Source organism: Heteronotia binoei, chromosome 2 (assembly GCF_032191835.1).
Source record: "Heteronotia binoei isolate CCM8104 ecotype False Entrance Well chromosome 2, APGP_CSIRO_Hbin_v1, whole genome shotgun sequence".
Lineage (NCBI taxonomy): Eukaryota > Metazoa > Chordata > Lepidosauria > Squamata > Gekkonidae > Heteronotia > Heteronotia binoei.
The window spans coordinates 16716158-16738722 of record NC_083224.1 but is presented as its reverse complement, the minus strand read 5'-3'; the positions used below and the strand labels follow the sequence as shown (position 1 = coordinate 16738722).

At 45.6% G+C, this 22565-nt stretch overlaps 1 protein-coding gene and 1 pseudogene across 1 annotated transcript in view; one reads left to right on the top strand and one right to left on the bottom strand.

The window, feature by feature from the left end:
* The first annotated feature begins 1973 nt into the window (after positions 1 to 1973).
* Positions 1974 to 17277, top strand: LOC132567217 (gastrula zinc finger protein XlCGF17.1-like; annotated as a pseudogene).
* A 234-nt stretch (positions 17278 to 17511) lies between these two features.
* Positions 17512 to 22565, bottom strand: part of SRMS (src-related kinase lacking C-terminal regulatory tyrosine and N-terminal myristylation sites) — a 57203-nt gene continuing 52149 nt past the window's right edge. The window contains exon 8 of the mRNA XM_060232906.1: positions 17512 to 18054. Within this exon, the coding sequence (XP_060088889.1) occupies positions 17861 to 18054 (194 nt within the window). The 3' untranslated portion in view covers positions 17512 to 17860. The remainder of the gene's footprint in view (positions 18055 to 22565) is intronic.

Genomic DNA, 22565 nt, shown 5'->3' with positions numbered 1-22565 from the left:
TAACAGTGGCTGCTTGCCCAGAGTGCATCAAAACAATTGGATGTTGCGGCACACCCATTTTAAAAAACCAGTCATATATTTTCTTGATCCCCGCATCAAAAACATTTATTTCAGCTATGATGTGAATCACAACCTGCTTTTATTCTGAAACACTCTTTTGCGCTCGATTGTCCAATGTACTGTATATTCACAATATGATCTCAAGTGGTTCTTCTTTTTTGTGAATCCACCTGAAATTGAATATCTGGCATTTCTATTTCAATATATGACAACAGTCCTCGTTGTAAGATGTTGAGTACCACTTGACTTGAATGAGGAATTAATGTAGTGGTCCTATAGTTGCTACAGTCTTTGACTTCTCCCTTTTTTGAACTGGAATGTAAAGTGAACGTTTCTGGCCCAGGGGCCTTTGTTGTGTTTTCTGTTGTTGTTTGCGTATTCTTAGTATGATTTTGACAAGACTCCTTTTCCGTGGCTTGAAATAGCCCTACTGATAGTCCATCTCCTCCTGGTGATTTGTTTCTCCCAGTTATCCTCAGTGCAGTTTTACCTTCTAAATCCCAACCCTGGTTCTTGCCCCTGTGGTTAAAGCAGCTCTAATGGTGAACTCAGGAATGAGGAGGCTGGGAATGGGGCAGGATCCATCTCTTCTGCCTGTTCCATTCCTTCTCTTACCCCTCTCCCTTGCTGTTGTTTCAGATGTGGGAAGGATCCATGAAAATGGAAGCAGAGTTCTCTGAGGCAGAAGGAGCTCCGTCAGAGGAAGGTCAGAGGGCGCGTGCCCAAGATGCCCTGTCCGGTGGTAAGGGTACCTCCTACCCAGAGGGGATCCGGGAATATAGTGAAGTTATCGGCAGAAGTTTCAGAACAGGAGAATTGGGAAATGCTTCTGTAGACTATATAGAATGGAATTCTGGGGGAAAGTGCCATAGAATGTCATAATGGCTGCTCTACTTTGGGGGGTAGTATACAGATTCATGGAGAGCAATTGCATTCTTATTTACATCAATAGAAATATGCCTATCTCACCTTCCTTCCATTGAAAAGACTCTAGGCAGCTTAAAAAAGAACAGGAAATACAAATCTAGGTGTAGCTATTAGCCAAGGTGAATAAATGGAACCTCCATGTTCTCTGGACCAGAGTGGCCCAGACTGCCCAAGGTCATCAGATCTCAGAAGCTAAGAATGGTCATCCCTGCTTAATTTTTGGATTAGGTGACCATCGAAGAAATTCAGGGTTGCTATGCAGAGGCAATGGCATACCACCTCTGAATGTCTCTTCCCTTGAATAACTGAAGTGAGAACTTGAACATATGAACATATGAAGCTGCCTTATACTGAATCAGACCTTTGGTCCATCAAAGTCAGTATTGTCTTCTCAGACTGGCAGTGGCTCTCCAGGGTCTCAAGCTGAGGCTTTTCACCCCTATTTGCCTGGACCCTTTTTTGGAGATGCCAGGGATTGAACCTGGGACCTTCTGCTTCCCAAGCAGATGCTCTACCACCGAGCCACCGTCCTTCCCCTGATACAGTGATAAGTTGGCTATGACAGCACTTTAGTCTCTCTCTCACACACCCTATTCTGTGGCAGGGTATCTCAGAAATCCCATTGCCAGAGGCTAGTGATTTGGGTTCTGTGTCCCTGTTTGAACAATTTTCAAGGGTATCTAGAGTGCCAGTCCGAAAGAGGATACTGGATTAGAGATGCCAGGCCATGGCCCAGAGCTCCTCTGAGGTTTGAGGGTGGATGTGGTGTCCTTTTCATGTCTTCTCTGGCGAAGTATCTGGATGTGAAGTCAGAGCTTCAGCAGATGCTATGAAAACACCTTCAGCACATTGGTAGTACCCCAGAGTTCCTTGAGCATCAGCTGATGTGCTAAAATCACATGATTTTGGGCCTGGATGTGCTGGCAATGTGTCATGCCATGTGATTTCTGGTTGCCTGTCTTTCTCCCGTTATTCTGGGCTCCAGGATGGGTAAGAAGTCCCAGCAGGCAGGAGAATGTCATGTGTGGGGCTTTTGATCTGACTTAGCAGGGATGCTGCAGCCATCCGAGCTCCAGAGTTCACAGTGCCCGTTTGAAGTCTCACAGAAGCCTGATATGTGTAGGCAGAGTTTATATCCCCACCGAGCCTCATGGGTCACTGGTGCATCTCTTCCGCCTCTCCCACAGTTTACTAAAAGTTGATCCAAACTTTCTTGAGTATAAAGAAGACCCGGTTTCAGAGCCCTGGGAATGGGGATGCAAACAAAATAGGAATTGGAGGCTCAAATTCTTCCTTCCCCTTTTGTCTCCCTTGCAGGCAGTGAAGAGACTCTGTCAAGCCCTTTTCTTTGGGGAGAAGTGGGAACGGCTGCTCGACCTCCGGTCCAGGTGGGAGAGGGCGAATGGGGGATAGTCAGGGCTGTGCCCCACCCCTTCACTTAGGGATGCTTTTGCTCTTGCTGTCTGAAGAAGACATATTCTGAAGCGCACTGCCTTACAAATACTGAGCTGTGCATCCCGCACCCTCACAAAGTACTCCCTCCGCCCGAGAGTGTTGTGGGAGCCTCGCATGGTCTCTGATGAGGGGATCTGCTTTTTCTTTCAGTCTCCATTTTCCTTTGAGGAGGTGGCCGTGTATTTTACTGAGGCGGAGTGGGGCCTCCTGGAGCTGGGTGAAAAAGCTCTCTACAGGGAAGTCATGCTGGAGAACTATGGGAGCGTGGCTTTTCTGGGTAAGCATCTTACATAGGTGCCCAAGGGGCAAATTGCTGCCTTTTGGATGATCCAAATATTGAACAGCAATATATGTCTGTGAGACCAGCCCAGCTACTTGGCCTCCAGTGAATGCCTCGAGAAGTTGGGGTGGCCATGAACGTGATGTTCCTCATGGCCAGGTAGAGCGACACAAGCTACTCAGTAATCCAGGGGCAACAGAGGCCAGTTTTGTGGCCATCGCCCAAGCTAGAGAGGATGTCTTGAGATAAGGCCCAGGCGGGGCTAGGAGGACCTCAGGAAGATTCTGGAAGGAGCCAGATCTCAATTTTTCTTAGTCGTCAGCCTTTACCGCGTTCCCTTCCCCAGTTGGGATTTTGACCATCCACTCTGACCGTAATCTGGACAAAATCTATTCTCCCATAGCATGAATCATAGAGTTGGAAGGGACCTCCAAGGTCATCTAGTGCAACCCCTTGCACAGTGCGGGAAACTCACAAACACCTCCCCCTAAATTCACAGGATCATGGTTAGGGTTTGGGGCTGTGATCTTCACCAAAATTCCGTCCTTCTAGAAGAAATTTTCCTCTTCCTTGGATTGTTTTCCCCCTTCCCCATATAAGAATGATCACTTTCTCTCTCCCTGTCTTTCCACCAAAGAAGCTTGGAATGTAAGAGACTCTACTGTGGAGACAGACAAAGACCTTGCGTCGGAAGAAGGGCTGCACTGTTTCTCCAGAAAACCTCAAGAGACTGTTTCCTTCCCAAATGAACTGGCTGCAAGTGGGTATCCATTTCAGTTATATCAAGGGAATGGGCAAGGAATCCCCAAGGGACCTTTCCTCTTCACTCTTGTTGGTAGAATTCCCAAGCTTGCTCAGTAAGGAGGAAAAGAAGCCTTCTGGGCCTGGAATCTGGAAGCTCAGAAGCTCCTTCTGGGGCTTAAGAACATAAGAGAAGCCATGTTGGATCAGGCCAGTGGCCCATCCAGTCCAACACTCTGTGTCACACAGTGGCCAAAAAACAAAGTGCCATCAGGAGGTCCACCAGTGGGGCTAGAAGCCCTCCTACTGTGCCTCCTCCCCAAGCACCAAGAATTCAGAGCATCACTTGCCCCAGACAGAGAGTGTTCCAACAAGCTGTGGCTTAGCCACTGATGGACCTCTGCTCTAGATGTTTATCCAATCCCCTAGCTCAGCTGAGCTTAGCTCAGTTATGATTGTTGAGTGGCCACACTAGCCTTAAATACTGGCTATTCCAAGGAATGGGGGTTTAAATAAGAATAGCCCTGCTAGATGAGACCAAAAGCACACCAGCCCTTTCCTACAGACTTCACATGGATGCCTTCAGGCCCTGCTGTTAGGTGGAGATGGGTGTGAGTGCTTCCTTGGGAGCTGTTCTACCTTGCAGTGGTGGCCTGCAGCAGGTAGTCCCACCAGTTAACGCTGCCACCCAAGGGAAACTGGCTCAAGCCAACCCACACAGCCCCTTCAGTTGTGGAGAGGGGAATCAGTCCTCACCCTCCCCAACAGGGTGGAAACATATGCCATTCAAGAGGTTCCCACTGACTCTGTAAGCCCAGTAAGCAGAGAGACAGGTTCTCAGTTGAAGCACAGTTTGTTGAGCCACAACAGGATAGTGAAAGCACTGCAGCAACCTCATCAAGAGGCAAGCGATCATCTTCTTCCCAAAGGCTAAGTCCTTCCCACCCCCTTGAAGCAGGAAAGCAACTGCCACAGAAAAAGCACATACACAGAAAGAGAAAAGTGAGGTATACCTATCTAATCTGCATGCTCTGATGCCTGGTTTTTTTGCAAGAACCACAAAGGTAGGAGCGAAGTCACAAAATGTAAGAGGAGGGAAAAGCACATTCCTTTCCAAGGAGGGATCCTCCCTGAAACAACAGTCCATGAAGAAAGGTTAATCAAGAAAAGAAGGAGCAAAGGCCTCCGTGTGAACCACAGAATCCACTGCAAGGAAAAGGGAAACGAAAGTGTGGTGTGTGCAAAGACCTTTAGTCAGAGAATGAATGCCATTTTGCAGACACTAATTCCCTTAGGATAGAAACAGCATAACTGGGTAGAGTGCAAAAGTGGAAAAGAGCCCTTACGTCACATGGAAGAAATCAGACCGGTGGGGACCAGCGTTCTCACTAAGCTGAGTTAGTGTGAGTTAGCTCACAGATTTTTAGCCTCCAGCTCACACATTTTTGTCTTAGCTCAGGAAATATGGCCCAAGAGCACAATAATTTATGCCGTAGCTCACAACTTTAATACCAGTAGCTCACAAATAGAATTTTTGCTCACAAGACTCTGCAGCTTAGAGGAAACATTGGTGAGAACCCATGTAAGTAGAATCCAAACCAAGTGTCTCTGATGCAGGATGTATTAATTTGGAGTACTGTGATAGATGCAGGATGTCTCATGCTCTGATGCAGGATGTCTCATTTGGAGTACTGTGTGCAGTTCTGGTCGCCGCACCTCAAAAAGGATATTATAGCTTTAGAGAAGGTGCAGAGAAGGGCAACTAGAATGATTAAAGGGCTGGAGCACTTTCCCTATGAAGAAAGGTTGAAACGCTTGGGACTCTTTAGCTTGGAGAAACGTCGACTGCGGGGTGACATGATAGAGGTTTACAAGATAATGCATGGAATGGAGAAAGTAGAGAAAGAAGTACTTTTCTCCCTTTCTCACAATACAAGAACTCGTGGGCATTCGATGAAATTGCTGAGCAGACAGGTTAAGACGGATAAAAGGAAGTACTTCTTCACCCAAAGGGTGATTAACATGTGGAATTCACTGCCACAGGAGGTGGTGGCGGCCACAAGTATAGCCACCTTCAAGAGGGGTTTAGATAAAAATATGGAGCACAGGTCCATCAGTGGCTATTAGCCACAGTGTATGGAGCACAGGTCCATCAGTGGCTATTAGCCACAGTGTATGTGTGTATATAACATTTTTTGCCACTGTGTGACACAGAGTGTTGGACTTGATGGGCCGTTGGCCTGATCCAACATGGCTTCTCTTATGTTCTTATGTTCTTAATGTACTTTGATGCCACTGAACTATCTGGAGTGTGAGTGGAACTTCAGGTGCAGATCAGAACTTCTTGTACGGATTCTGGATTCTAACAGGATCTCTCTCTCCCTCTCCTCCCCCCATCTCCCCCTCTCTCTTCCTCCCTCTCTCTTTCCCCTCCTCCCACCCAGCAGGGAATGAGGAGGATGAAGAACTGCATCATCTATCTCCAGATGTCAAGAATGAAGACCTTATTCAACATCATAGAATTCATTCAGAAGAGATGCCCTTTATCTGTTCTGAGAGCGGAATGATGTTTTTGTCTGGAAAAAATTGTAATATACCTTTTCCAAAGGACAACATAATGAAGGCATATGAATGCTCTCAGTGTAGAAAGTACTTCAGATACAAATCACAGCTCCTTTTGCACCAAAAGATCCACACGGGGGAGAAGCCTTTTGAATGCTCAGTGTGTGGGAAGAGATTCAGACAGTATGGCACTCTTCAAAGTCATCTAAGAATCCACACAGGGGAGAAGCCTTTTGAATGCTCAGAGTGTGGGAAGAGATTCACTCACCGTAGCACTCTTCAGCAGCATCAGAGAACCCACACAGGGGAGAAGCCTTTTGAATGCTCAGAGTGTGGGAAGAGATTCAGTCTCAGTAGCACTCTTCGACAGCATGAAAGAACCCACACAGGGGAGAAGCCTTTTGAATGCTCAGAGTGTGGGAAAAGATTCAGTCAGAGTGGCAATTTTCAAAAACATCTAAGAACACACACAGGGGAGAAGCTTTTTGAATGCTCCGAGTGTGCAAAGAGATTCAGTAACAGTGGCGATTTTCAAAAACATCTAAGAATCCACAAGGGGGAGAGAAGCCTTTTGAATGCTCAGAGTGTGGGAAGAGATTCAGTTACAGAAGCACTCTTGAAAAACATCTAAGAACACACACGGGGAGAAGCCTTTTGAATGCTGTGAGTTTGGGAAAAGATTCAGTCACAGTAGCAGTCTTCAGCAGCATCTAAGAACCCACACAGGGGAGAAGCCTTTTGAATGCTGTGAGTTTGGGAAAAGATTCAGTCGGAGTGGCCATCTTCAACAGCCCGCACGGGGAAGAAGCCTTTTGAATGCTCTGTGTGTGGGAAGAGATTCACTCAGAGTGCCCATCTTCAACAGTATCAAGGAATTCACAGAGGGCAAAGAGCTTGTTTCGTTTAAATTCTTATTTCTCCCAAGGAAGGAACTTAATTGTACATATCACAGATTCAGTCAGTGTGATTAATGTCGAAGTTTAAATCTTCCTTTGTTGTGCCTCTATGTGTGATTTAACTTTGGAGTGTAATTTTTAGCACTGTTATTATTTATTATCTGTAATTGTGTATCTTATCTGCTTTGTTTTGGAGTTTACTACGAAATTTCCATAAAGTGTTAATTCATAAAAGTTGACACCAGACTGAACATGAAACAACTCAAAGAAACAGTACAAGATTGGAAAACATGGAGAGAGCTGGCCTGTAGAATCACCAAGAGTTGGAGACGACTGAATGGTTAACAACAACATCTGTCATCCAATTGTACCAGAGATATAATTTTTTTTGAAAGGGCATAGGCAAACCCAGTTAATGATGTTATTTTTTCTCAATATACAAACACACAAAGAAGTAGCCTCCTAGTATTTCCTTTGATACCTGACCTCTCTTTCTCTGAATTATGACCTAAAAATCTGGAGACTATGTCTGTGCTGTAGCAATCATGAGTATGCTGCTTAGGTGTGTATCTGTAAGCTGGGAATGTACTTTTGATTTATGGATATTTATTCCAGAATGGAGTTGTTCCAAACACAAGACAGAATTTTAGAAGCAAGTTGGGGGTAGTTTGGACCCCAAACCTGGTATAATATGCTAATGTCAACTTCAGAAAGCTTATCCATACAACATCGAGCTTCTTGCAGTTTGTGCTATCTTTTGATTGGTAGGTGAGAAGTGAGAATATTCCATTTTCTCAACTAAACTGACTATGTGTAATCCACCTTCAATATACCTCCTACCTTAGAGAAACTTCTCTTGTCCAACGCCCTCCTCAGCTCCTTGGCAGAAGTAGTCCTCTTCCAACTCTGAAAATATATTTCCTTGCTACGCTCAATCAGCAACTTTTTTTCTTCATAACCCTGGAGAATTTTTGCATGTGAAGCAGGGTTTCTTCCCCCACTTAGCGAGAGTCAACCTAAAATGTACACATAGAATATAAACTCTCAGAAGAACTGGAGTCATTGCCCTCAACACTAGATCAACCCACTATAAAAATCACGAACCCTCCTCAAATTCATCAGCCACCTGTCAATGACCAGACCTCAATCTGCCCCTTTCTCCCACCACCTCTGTGCGATTCATCCACACTCTCCTCCAAATTCAAGACTGCTCCAGCTCCTTTCCTTGCAGTTCATTCCCACTGAGAGACCTGGCCTTCCATGAAGACACACAGATACCCCATGGGGCTGAAGTTTAAGCATGGGGACTGTGGTGGACTGGGTCTGTGTCAGCAGGCAAGCCCCTTCCTGGTGTTCTGACCCGAAGGGGCTGTTCCACTCCACTGCCTTGGCATAGCTGCCACCGCTGTCCCTGTCTTGGGCTCTGGTTAGGTGGGACAGCCTCTTAACCTCCTTCCTGTGTCACTAGGCAACCCCTTGAGGCTTCCCAGGTACCTTTGGGGCTCCCCTGAAGAGTTGGTAACTGGCCATTTTGCGACTTTTCTCCACTCTTGAGATTTCCTGCCTCACACTTGGCATTTGGTGAATTATGTGGTACACAGGACTCAAAACTCGTAACTCCTTTAGATATTAGGCCAGACCCTCCTGATGTAGCCAATCGTCCAAGAGCTTACAGGGCTCTTCTTACAAGATCTACTGTAAACTCTTGGAGGATTGCCTACATTGGGGAGGTGTGGCCTAATATGCAAAGGAATTCCTGCTACAAAAAAAGCCCCACTTGGAACTATATTATACGTGAATGGAAGAATTAAATTAAGCAAAAACACTCCATCTACCTCCCTGTTTAAACTTATGTCCTAACTGGATGGTACGCGGGACGGGCATGTTACTTGGTTACTCTGGCTGAGATGATCCCACTGCTTTGCTTCTTGCAGCACAAACTGACGACTGCACTGAACTTTTCCGTCCAAAAAACACTAATCTAAACTGCAGTTCCTGCTCAGGAATTGTCCCACCCTTCTGCAGCATTCTGGGATGGACCCCTGATGGATTCCTATCCTCTTGAGGGAGCTGCCCTCAAATTACTGGTTACACCTGGGAAGGGAAAGGAGATGAGACTAGGCTGAGGCCTGCCTCAGGTTTGATCCTCCCCATCCCGCTCACAGTTAAACAGAAAATGGCGTTTCTCCAGAGGGACTAACAACTGGGAGACCAGATTCATAAGCCCCACTGCTGTGGAGATTGCTGGGTGACTTTGGGTCACTCTCTCAGCTTAACTGACCCTGCACAGTTGTGAGGACAAAACCATAGAAAACCAGGGCTTTTTTTTTTTGAGCAGGAATACAGTTCTGGCTGGCTTGGCGTCAGGCCTAATATGCGAATGAGTTCCTGCTGGGGGTTTTCTACCAAAAAAGCCCTGCGTGAAACAATGGTGGTGGTGGGAGGTGCCCTAATATGTAAATGAGATCCTGTGTGAAACAATGGTGGTGGTAGGGGGTGTGGCCTGATATGCAAATAAGTCCTTGCTGGGCTTTTTCTACAAAAAAAGCTCTGAGGAAACCGATACTTGAAGACAATTGCGTTGAGTCCTCATTTGGGGAGAAAAGCAAAGAACAGATTCCTAGAAAATAAAATGCTACAAAACCTTGTGAAATCTTTAAGGTGGCTCAAGACTCCTGTTCAATCTTAGCTTCCAACCACACCCCTGTTCTTCCATGCCATCCCCCTCCCCAACACAAACCCTCAGCACCTTCTCCCACCCCAACAGCTACATTTCTCCTCCCCTCTTAATGAATTTCTAGCTGAATGGTTTCCAACTGGCAAAGGTGTCAAAGGATGTATTTTATCTCCCTGTCTCTACAGTCTGTATGCAGAACGTATCATAAGGAAATCTGGATTAGTTTAAGGTGAAGGTGGAGTGAAAACGGGGGCTGGCTGGGTTGGTTGTGGGGGTCCAATTAACCAAAGACAAGACTCAAAACGGATTTAGTTGGCAGCTCCTAAGGACAGCAAGGCCCCTTTTGTCCTAATATTTATTTCCATTTCTTTCTTAAAACAGGACTGTCAATAGCTGTATCTGAAGAGGTGTGCATGCACACAAAAGCTTATGCCTTTAATTAAACTTTGTTGGTTTTAAAGGTGCCATTGAACTCAAACTCTGTTCCAAAAATGTCAATATGGAGCAGACAACTGCGACACCAGATGTTGTCAGTAGGGGGCGAATGACTTCACAACATCGTAGAGCATACGAAAGCTTGCATTCTGAATAAAAGTTAGTCTTAAAGGTGAACTTGTCTACTGCTTTATTCTCTTGCTTCAGACCAACACAGCTGCCCACTTGGATCTATCGACATCCCATCTAGGTTGCTTCTTGCTGTATGCTGGACAGGAGCTGACTGGGCAAATGCCTAGGAAGCACAAGGGGGGTCTCATTTTCATTTTCCCATAATCCTGGTGTGCATTTGGGGCCAATAACATACGATGGTCCTGTGATATTGGTTTCCTGTTAATGTTGTCAGTTGGATGTGGGATGAACTCTGCGAAAAAGAGATCTGGGTGGGCAGCCGTGTTGGTCTGAAGCAGTAAAACAAACGTTGAGTCCAGTGACACCTTTAAACCCAACCAAAGTTTATTCAAGGTATGACCTTTCGTGTGCAGGCACACTTTGAAGGAGCCAATGAACTCAACATTTGTTCTGAGTTTAGAACAAGGGTGGCCAAACTGTGGCTCTTTCACACATATTGTGCGGCTCTTGAAGTCCCCACCACCCCGCCAGCTGACTTGGATAAGGCGTTTCTCTTTTTAAATCACTCCTCCAAGCCAAACCAGCCAGCAACTTGGAGAATGCATTTAAAGTTGCTTTATTTCCACCTCTCTCTCCCTCCACCCATCTATTTCCTTCCTTCCTGTCTTGCGGCTCTCAAAAATCTGATATTCATGTCTTTCAGCTCTCAAATATCTGATATTCATGTCTTGCAGCTCTCAAATATCTGGCATTTATTCTTTGTGGCTGTTACTTTGAGCAAGTTCCCCCCCCCCCGGTTTAGAACAAGGATTCTTACTGGAGGGTTGGTGGAGCTAATCTAATGTAGACCATTTTCTCCCAACGCATCTTGTCCAGCATTCTGTACCACACAGTGGTTCCTCTGGAGGGCCAGCAACAGGGCACAGAGGCTGAGGCCTTCCCTTGATGTTGCCAACAACATAAAAGAGTTCTTATGTTCAGAGTAAGAAAAGAGCAAGGACATGGTAGGCCCATTGCGAGGGCAAGAAAGTGAAATTGTAACAGGTAATGAAGAGAGGGCCAAACTGCTCATTTCCTACTTTTCCTCAGTCTTCTCTTCTGAGGGGAATGGTGCTCAACATGGCAAAAACAGAACATATAAGGAGGGTATAAAGTTCCCACCTAGGAACAGTGTAAGGGTAGTACATAAACACCTAGTTTCTTTAAATGAAATTAAGTCCTCAGGGCCAGATGAATTGCATCCAAGGCTTCTAAAAGAGCTTGCGGATGTAATTTCTGAGCCCCTGGCTATTATTTTTGAGAATTCTTGGAGAACAGGAGAGGTGCCGGAAGATTGGAGGTGGGCGAATGTTGTCCCCCCTCTTCAAGAAGGGGAAAAAAGATGATCCGGGTAATTACTGACCCGTCAGCTTGACGTCTATACCTGGAAAAGTTTTAGAACAAATCATCAAACAGTTGGTCCTGGAACATTTAGAAAGAATGAAAGTGATTACTTAGAGCCAGCATGGTTTTCTCAAGAACAAGTCATGTCAGACTAACCTGATCTCTTTTTCTGAGAAAGTGACTACCTTGCTGGATCAGAGGAATGCTGTAGACATCATTTATCTTGATTTCAGTAAGGCTTTTGATAAGGTTCCACATACTATCCTTGTTGACAAGTTGGTAAAATGTGGTTTGGATCCTGTTACTGTTAGGTGTATCTGTAACTGGTTAACAGATCGCACCCAAAGAGTGCTTGTGAATGGTTCCTCATCCTCTTGGAGAGGAGTGACAAGTGGAGTGCCTCAGGGATCTGTCCTGGGACCTGTTTTGTTCAACATCTTTATTAATTTTTTGGATGAAGGAATAGAGGGAATGCTTATTAAATTTGCAGATGATACTAAATTGGGAGGGGTTGCAAACACAGAAGAAGACAGAAACAGGATACAGGATGACTTTGACAGGCTGGAAAACTGGGCTAAAATCAATAAAATGAATTTTAACAGGGATAAATGTAAAATTCTGCATGTAGGTAGGAAAAATCCAACACATGGTTATAGAATGGGGGAGACTTGTCTTAGCAGTAGTATGTGTGAAAAGGATCTAGGGGTCTTAGTGGATCATACGCTGAACATGAGTCAACAGTGTGATGCGGTGGCTAAAAAGGCGAATGCAATTTTGGACTGTATCAACAGAAATATAGTGTCCAGATCACGTGATGTGATGGTATCGCTTTACTCTGCTCTGGTAAGATCTCATCTGGAGTATTGTGTTCAGTTTTGGGCACCACAATTTAAGAAGGATATAGACAAGCTGGAACGGGTCCACAGGAGGGCAACGAAGATGGTGAGGGGTCTGGAGACCAAGTCCGATGAGGAAAGGTTGAAGGAGCTGGGGATGTTTAGCCTAGAGAGGAGGCAGCTGAGAGGTGATATGATCACCATCTTCAAGGACTTGAAGGGCTGTCCTATAGAGGATGGTGTGGAATTATTTTCTGTGGCCCCAGAAGGTAGAACCAGAACCAATGGGTTGAAATTAAATCAAAAGAGTTTACGGCTCAACATTAGGAAGAACTTCCTGACCATTAGAGCGATTCCTCAGTGGAACAGGTTCCTTTGGGAGGTGGTGGGCTCTCCTTCCTTGGAGGTTTTTCAACAGAAGCTAGAGGGCCATCTGACAGCAATGAAGATCCTGTGAATTTAGGAGGAGGTGTTTTTGAGTTTCCTGCATTGTGCAGGGGGTTGGACTCGATGACCCTGGAGGTCCCTTCCAACTCTATGGTTCTATGCCTCCTGTCTCTGGGATTCATAGGCTTAGTGCCTGTGAATGTGGAAGTTCCCTTGAGTCACCATGTCTTAGTCACTAATAAGACTTTGCCTCCATGAATCTCTCTAACCCCCCTTTAAAGCAGCTTATTCCTGTGGCCATCATCACATCCTCAGGCAGAGAATTCCACATTTTAATTGCTCTCTTTGGAAAGTAGCCTTTCCTTTTGTCCATCCTGAACCTACTGCCTGTCATTGGATGCTCTCGCATTCTAGTATTTTAGGAGAGGGAGAAAAATTTCTCCTGGTTTGCTCTCTCCACCCCATGTATAATTTTATAAACCTCTATCATGTGTCCCCCCCCCCTTAGTTGTTATAATCTTTCCTAAACTGAAAAGTCCCAGTCTCCTCAACCTTTCCGCTTAGGGATGGTGCTCCGCTCTCCTCTGTCCTTTTCCCAGAATTTATGTTTTCAAAAATTTTAAAGACACGAATCATGCTGGTATAAACTAAGAACAACCCTTTGAGGCTTCCCAGATAACTTTGGGGCTCCCCTGAAGAGTTGGCAATTGGCCATTTTGCCACTTTTCTCCACCCTTGAGATTCCCTGCCCCACTCTTAGTATTTCCAAGCAGTTTGGGGAACTCTGTGAACATAAGAGAAGCCATGTTGGATCAGGCCAATGGCCCATCCAGTCCAACACTCTGTGTCACACAGTGGCCAAAACCCCCTGAAGTGCCATCAGAGGTCCATCAGCGAGGCCAGGACACTAGAAGCCCTCCCACTGTGGTCCCTCCCAAGCACCAAGAATACAGAGCATCACTTGCCACAGAGTTCCAACAATACATTGTGGCTAATATGTTTATCCAATCCCCTCTTGAAACTGTCTATGCTTGTAGCCGCCGCCACTTCCTCCTGTAGCAGTGAATTCCATGTGTTAATCACCCTTTTATGTGTTCTAACCCGATTGCTCAGCGATTTAATTGAGTGCCCACGAGTTCTTGTATTGTGAGAAAGGGAGAAAAGTACTTCTTTCTCTACCTTCTCTGTCCCATGCATAATCTTGCAAACCTCTGTCATGCCACCCCTCAGTCAATGTTTCTCCAAGCTAAAGAGCCCCAAGCATTTTAACCTTTCTTCCAAGGGTAAGTGTTCCAACCCTTTAATCATTCTAATTGCCCTTTTCTGGACTTTTTCCAATGCCATAATATCTTTTTTGAGATGCGACGACCAGAATTGTACACAGTATTCCAAATGAGACCGCACCATGGATTTATACAGGGGCATTATACTGGCTGATTTGTTTTCCATTCTCTTCCTACTAATCCCCAGCATCGCATTGGCCTTTAACTATGTTAATAACAACATGATTTAGCCCAGGGGTGTTGAACTCATTTGCTATGAGGGACGGATTTGACATATATGAGACCCTGTCGCCAGGCCGGGCCATGTATGTCATAAAATGTAATGCCAGGTAGTGATATAAACTTTATAAAGGATACAAACAGAATTTTTTTAAAAAAAACCTTAAAAGATGCTTAAAAGATTAGCACTCTTGCAATATTTCGTTTATTTAACAGTATGTGATAACTGACACGTCTTGCTCTGAATCGTTTCATCAAAATTTTGAGCCAGTGTCTATGCTGTAGCAATCTTGAGTGTGCTGTTCAGGTGTTGTTCAGGTGTATAAGTTGCAAACCTACTTTTGATTTATTGACGCTCATTAAAGAAATCTCATAGTCAATGCTTTGGGTCTCATTCCCAAATGGCTGGGCATTGTGAGCTTTTGTACGTAAGTTGCCTCATGTGCTGGTCAGCCAATGGAGAAACTAGAGGCTTTGCTTTGTAGCTCTTGTGCGATTAAGCAAGCCTGTCAAAGCAAGCTGTGATGTAGAAGGAAGCAAGAGAGAGAGAAGGAAGCAGATGACAGTGAGTTGCTCGTGGGCCTGATCTGAGCCCTCCAAGGCTCCTGATCCGGCCCTTGGGCCACACATTTGACACCCCGGATTGAGCCAGATTTGAGGGCCACTTAATACCTATTATAACATTTTAATCTTATTTTATGCTTGAACACATACACAGAGCTGCCTTCAAATGAATCACACCCTTGGTCCATCAATATTGTCTACTTATGCTGGCAGCGGTTCTCCAAAGTGTCAGGCAGAGATCTTTCCCATCACCTACCATCTGATCCTTCCAGTCGCAGGTGCACAGGGATTGAACTTGCGGCCTTCTGCACACCAGGCAGATGCTCTACCACTGAGCCACAGCCCCTCCCTGGGGTTCACAGCAACCTTTCGAGATAGCTGAAGCTGAGAGCGACTGGCCCAAGTTCACCCAATGAGGAATTGAACTCAACATCGTGAAGTTTTAATCTAACATGCAGGGGTGTCGAACTCATTTGTTATGGGGGACATATAAGACATAAATGAGACCTTGTTGAGCTGGGCCATGTGTTTACCTATTTAAGATTAGGTAGCAGAGATATAAACTTTACAAAGGACACAGACAAACACAAAGGTTTTTTAAAATAAAATAAAACTTGCTTAAAACATTAGCACTCATTCTTAAAGGTGCTTTCTTTGAATTTCTCCCATGGGATCCACGGAACTAGGCAAAGGAAGCTCTGGATGTTTCCTTCCTTCCCCAAGGGACCAGGAGGGGGAGGAACCTCAGCCAATAGAAGGAAGAGAGGCTTGGCTCAGTAGCTCTGCTGTGTTATTGAGAGAGCCTGCAAAAAAAGCTATCCCTCCCCCCCCTTCCTCTCCAACGGAGGGTCCTCAGCCAATGGAGAAAATAGAGGCTTTGCTGTGTAGCTCCTGTGCGATTGAGGAAGCCTTGCAAAGCAAGCATTTATGCAGAAGAAAGCAAGAGAGAGGGAGAAGGAAGCAGATGACAGCCAGTTGCTCGGGGGGGGGGGGGCTAATTCGGCCCCCAGGCCATATGGTTGACACCCCTGTGACAGCTAAGCATACTGCTTCTCTTTCTGGCTTTGGTCTGGTTGAACAGGTTCTCCAAATGAATGGGAACATTTGCTTAACCAAAGTGTTAGCTTGGCTGGTGGGAAGGTGGGTGTTAATCAATGAGTCCTGAAATCCTGCTGACTTTGGTTTTCAGAGTCCTACGTCTATATTTCAACCCCTGCTTTAGCTCTGTCCGCTCCCCACTGGGAAATTCCTGGATATTTGAGGATGAAGCCTAGAGAGGGCTGAGTTTGAGGAAGGAAGGAACCTCAGCACGATATAAAACCACAGAGTCCACTCTCCAAAACAGCCAGTTTCTCCAGGGGAACTGATTTTTGTAATTTGGAGATCAGGTGTAATTCTGGGAGATCTCCAGGCCCACCCTGAAGGTTTGGCAGCCAAAATGATACTCAGATTGAAATGGCAAGGAGAAATAGTAACACTTCCATGTTCGATGTCTAAAAGGAACTTCTTAAAGATGTAGAATCGTAGAATCATAGGTCATTTTCGCACTCACCTTCCGCCGGCGCGACCCCCCTCTTCACCGTGCGGTGAAGAGGGGGGTCGCGCCGGCGGAAGGTGAGTGCGAAAACGACCATAGCGTTGGAAGAGACCTCCAAGATCATCTAGTCCAACCCCCTGCACAATGCAGGAAACTCTCAAACTCCTCACCCTAAATTCACAGGATCCTCATTGCTGTCAGGTGGCCATCCAACCTCTGTTTAAAAACCTCCAAGGAAGGAGAACCCCCCCCGCCCCGAGGAAGCCTGTTCCACTGAGGAACCGCTCTAACGGTCAGGAAGTTCTTCCTCATGTTGAGCCAGAAGCTCTTTTGATTTAATTTCAATCTATTGGTTCTGGTCCTACCTTCTGGGGCCACAGAAAACAATTCCACACCCTCCTCTGCTCTATATGACAGATCGCACCGAAAGAGTGCTTGTGAACGGTTCCTCATCCTCTTGGAGAGCAGTAACAAGTGGAGTGCCTCAAGGATCTCTCCTGGGGCCTGTTTTATACACACATACTGCAAAAATCTCCAGATTAGACAAAATATATCTTTAACGTATAATTAAGCATAAAAATTATACATCTCTTATATATACAGAACATAATATGTGAAAAGGGGGAAGGGCCAATTAATCCACAACATTTCAACAAGGTAATTATAATACTATTCTCCTTTCACTGTGCATGTGTCTTTAAGAAGTTCTTTTTAGACATCCAACACAGAAGCGTTGCTATTTTCTGTACATTCTTCAGATGGATTTGGGCAAGACCCTTGTACTGAATATTGTAAGCTTCAACTGTGCATACACATTCCCTTTAGCAGCAAAAGCAACCATTTAATGAACTTCAGATGGTCTTAAAAGGGGACTCCAAAAGTTCAGGGAGCACAGAGCCATGAATAAGGCACAATGGCTAAATGGAACCTCCATGTTCAGCTGCAGTATACCTCTGAATGTGATTTGCTGGAGGAACAGGGAAGCAGACTCTGGCTTATCTGCCCTGCATGAAGTCTGACTTATTGGCTATTATGGGCAAAAGGGGGAATCTAGGTTTCATGAACCCTTGGTTAGTTCTATCATGATTCCTCTCATTTAATGAGCTATACCCAGTCCATAGTAGTGTCACCTCCAAGTTCAATTTCATGTGCACATGTTTATTGAATAATGAAAATCAACCTCATGAGTAAATCAGTCCATAGCTTGCACGAGGAGAACCTTACATCTTCTGCTTCCTTTCACAAGGACATCTTCATTGTGAGTATGTCTAGCAGATAATCCTCCAGTGGATGCCTCAAGGAAAGACAAGTGGGCGTCTTCGTTGTGCCTCCCAAGAAGGCGGCCTTCTTCATATATTCCAGTTTCAAATGTCTAAAATATTCTTTAGGCCCAAGGTTGGCTTAGGCTGGGTATCTCGTCACAGTTCCTACTAATCCCGTGGAGGATTCAGGACTGACTGTCCATAATCAATACCGTCAAGGACATTCAAGAGAATGGGTGATGGGCCCATTTGTAAATAGAGAAGAGCTTCCCCCTTAAGGCAAGAAAAGTCGGTCTGTCGTCAGGGTTGACCTTCCAGCAGTCTAACATGATGGTGTATATTTCAGAACTGCAGTTATTAGGCCGGGGGAGACGGTAGCCATGTGTGATCTGCTGGATAGTTTCTTGGTTGGTCATCCCTGCAGGAGATAAAAATAAACCTTATTGCTTCATTGATACCCTGCCTTTGCCCCCCATGGGGAATAAAGCATCTTGCATAGTCTCTCCGCTTCTTCTTCAGGTTCATCCTCGTAAGCAGGGGTGGAATTCTAGCAGGAGCTCCTTTGCATATCAGGCCACACCCCCTGATGTATCCAATCCTCCAAGAGCTTACAAAAAAGAGCCTTGTAAGTTCTTGGAGGATTGGCTACATCTGAGGTGTGTGGCCTAATATGCAAAGGAGTTCCTGCTAGAATTCCACCCCTGCTTGTAAGAACCCTTAGAGGTAGGTTAGGCTAAGAGTGTAGATTGGCTCATGGTCACCCACCAAACAGAGTAGGGATTTTTCACAGCAGAGTAGGGATTTGAATCTTGGCTTTCCAGATCTTAGTCTGACCCTCTGACTGCTACACTACAGTGGTTCTCATTGGTTAAGCCAATGGGCAAGAGATCATTTGTAGGGCGGAAAGAAAAGGTAAAATAGACAATGCACAAAATGCCCTACAGCTTATGGGAAAGGAACGGAAAGGTCCCCTGTGCAAGCACCAGTTGTTTCCGACTCTGGGGTGACGTTGCTTTCCCTATGTTTTCACGGCAGACGTTTTTACAGGGTGGTTTGCCATTGCCTTCCCCAGTCTTTTACACTCCCCCCCGCCGCAAGCTGGGGACTCATTTTACCGACCTCGGAAGGATGGAAGGCTGAGTCAACCTTGGGCCAGCTACCTGAATCCAGCTTCCGCCGGAATCGAACTCAGGTCGTGAGCAGAGAGTTCAGACCACAGTACTGCTGCTTTACCACTCTGCGCCACAGGGCTGCTACAGCTTACAAGAGCACTACAAATAAGATTAGAATGTCAATAGCCAATCCATATACAGAAGAACCCTCTCAGGTAAGCTCCTCCATTAGCATGTCACAGCCCAGGAAGCTCCCACAAGACAATGACTCAGCCCTACCCCACCTGCCCCAGTAGATATAAATTACCTGCCTACCAACTTCTTCTCAATTAGATCCAGAGAGAACTCCAGTTTTCTGGGTTATACCTCTGAGGATGCCAGTCACAGTTGCTGGCGAAACATCAGGTCTCACAATGCCAAGACCACGGCCACACAGCCCCGAAAATCTACAACAACCAATGGACTCCGACCGTGAAAGCCTTTGACAAAATAATGCAAGAAGAGCTTTGCTAAATCAGACTAATAATTCTCCTAGTCCTGTGTTCTGTTTTGCACAGTGGTCAGCTAGGAGCCCTGCAAATGGGAGGGCAAACCTCCTCTTGATGGCGCCAATAAGCTATTATGCAGAGATACAACTGCATCTAAATACAAGAGCTTCCTTTGGTCACCATGATGATTAATTGTCATTTTGTCTAATTCCCCTTTAAAGGCCTGTATGTGAATTCCCTACTTCCTGTGGCAGTGAGTTCCACAAGCTTTGCAGTGTAAAGAAGCAGTGTCTACTCTGTGTCCTGAATCTAGAAGCTGTGAACGCATGAGCTGACTCAAAGTCCTAGGATGGTGGAAGAAGGAGAACAAGTTGTCTCTTAGCTATTTTCGGCACCTCACACACACTTTTATATTTGTTTTTATATCAGTCCCCTCTTAGTCATCTTTCTGCCCCCAAAGTTTTACCCTTTCAAGCTGGAGGGGGATAGAGTCTGAATCAGGAGTGGTGAAACTTGTTTGAAGCAAGAGCCATATAGAACAAATGTCAGATGTTTGAGAGCCACAAGACGAAGGAAGGAAGGAAGGAAGGAAGGAAGGAAGGAAGGAAGGAAGGAAGGAAGGAAGGAAGGAAGGAAGGAAGGAAGGAAGGAAGGAGGGAGGGAGGGAGGGAGGGAGGGAAGGAAGGAAGGAAGGAAGGAAGGAAGGAGGGAGGGAGGGAGGGAGGGAGGGAAGGAAGGAAGGAAGGAAGGAAGGAAGGAAGGAAGGAAGGAAGGAAGGAAGGAAGGAAGGAAGGAAGGAAGGAAGGAAGGAAGGAAGGAAGGAAGGAAGGAAGGAAGGAAGGAAGGAAGGAAGGAAGGAAATAGATGGCGGAGAGAGGGGAAGGTGTAGGCTTCCTAATCCCCGGGTCCCAGAGGGGGATCCCCCGGTTTTACAGGCTTCCCCCCTCCCCCAGCCAGCTGGCCGGCAGGGGAAGCCCCGCCCCCACAACCATCATGCACCTCCATGAACGATTCCCATAGGGAATGATGGGGAATTGATCCACGGGTATCGGGGGCTCTGGGGCGGCTGTTTTTTGAGATAGAGGCACCAAATTTTCAGTATAGCATCTAGTGTCTCTCCCCAAAATACCTCCCAAGTTTCAAAAAGATTGGACCAGGGGGTCCAATTCTAAGAACCCCAAAAGAAGGTGCCCCTATCCTTCATTATTTCCTAAGGAAAGAAGGCATTTAAAAAGATGTGAAGTCCCTTTAAATGTGATGGCCAGAACTCCCTTGGGAGTTCAATTATGCTTGTCACACCCTTGCTTTTGGCTCCGCCCCCAATGTCTCCTGGCTCCACCCCCAAAGTCCCCAGATAGTTCTTGAATTGGACTTGGCAACCCTAGGAAGGTGGAAAGAAAAAAACTTTAAATTTACATGCATTCTCCAAACTGCTAGCTAGCTTGACTTAGAGAAGTGATTTAAAGAGACAAATGCTTTCTCCAAGCTGGCTAACAGGGCAGTGGGGCTTCAAGAGCCATACGATATGTGTGAAAGAGCCACATGTGGCTCCTGAGCCGCAGTTTGGCCACCGCTGGTCTAAATGAAGGCGGCCAATCACAACATGGAAAATGCCAAACCAACTTGCACCAAAGAATAAATATGTTAATATATGGATACAGTATACATACAACATATACTATCAAAAACACAATGTGTGCACACTAACAACAACATAATAGCTGTTTCTCTGGATTTCTGTGACTGTCTGTTTAAATGAGCCTTCAGTTGGATCCACATAGCTTTCTCTTCCTTATAAATCGCCCCAGAAAATTAGTAAAAGTCTAGAAGATAACATGAGAGAACATGCACCAGGAAATCCATGGGTAAGTTCACCACAAAAGAGAGAGACAGGGAACCGGACTGCTCTTCTGGACACGGTATCGACTCTTCGTCCGCCTGGACTCTCTATTTACATAACATTCTGCGGAGCTATTATTACAAAAAAGGCAGAACACACTGTCACCAGTTAAACAATAAGATAAAGAGTCAGAAAGTGTACAAAGATAAAAACTTATCCACAGAAAAAAATCTTCACATTTGGATCAACACATATGTGTGTCCAGTCTCTGCACCCAGCTCTTAACTACAGCCAGGGCTTTTTTGGTAGCAGGAACTCCTTTGCATATTAGGCCACACCCACCTGATGTAGCCGATCCTCCAAGAGCTTGTGTGGCTCTTAGTACAGGGCCTACTGTAAGCTCTTGGAGGACTGGCTATATCAGGGGGGTTTGGCCTAATATGCAAAAAGCCCTCACTGCAGCTATCTCTAATGCGCCTGCTTTGGCGGGGAGGCGGGGTATAAATAAAAATTTATTATTATTATTATTATTATATTAATGCCGTTAAATACCTTTAAAGAGTAACATGTATTGGGGTATTTAGCATCTCTCATGTTATCTTCTAGACTTTAAATAATTTTGCTGGGTGATTTATAAGCAAAGAGAAAGTTATGTGAGTCCAACTGAAGACGCATTTAAAGATAGTCACAGAAATCCAGGGAGGCAGCTATTATATTGCTGTCCGCATGCTCACACTGTGTCTTTGATATGTTGTATGTTTACTGTATCCATATATTAATATATTTATTCCCTGGTGCAAGTTTGTTTGACAACCACCAGGTAGAGGCTGGAGATCTTCCAGAATTATGACTGATCTCCAGGCAACAGAGATTAGTTTGCTTGGAGAAGATGGCTGCTTCGGAGGGAGGACTCTATGGTATTTTACCCCTCCCCTCCCCACAGCTTGGCCCCCCCCCCAGGTTCCACCCCCAAATTTCCAGGGATTTCCCAACCTGGAGCTGGCAATCCTATGGTATTGATGATGCTTTCAGCTGCAGGACTTTTTTTGTAGCAGGAACTCCTCCCTGATGTAGCCAATCCTCTAAGAGTTTACAGGGCTCTTAGTACAGGGCCTACTGTAAGCTCCAGGAGGATTGGCTACATCAAGAGGATGTGGCCTAATATGCAAAGGAATTCCTGCTACAAAAAAAAGCCCTGCCTTCAGGAGAGAATCCATGGGTCATGCAAGGATTAAAAGTAATCCTCCATCCTGCAACCCAACTAGTCTTTTCCTTCAACTGTTTCCTTACCATGACTGCCACCATTCTCCTTTAACATTAAAGACAGGATTGGGACCCTCAGCTTTGCCCTGTGGCAGGTAGTTCCGCCTGTTGTGACCATTACAACCTCCCTGTAAATAGGGTTGCAAGGTCCCCCTCATCTCCAAGGGATGGCAGGTTAGGATTGCCCGATCCTTGGAGTCTGGGGAGGACATGGACTTCAGTGGGG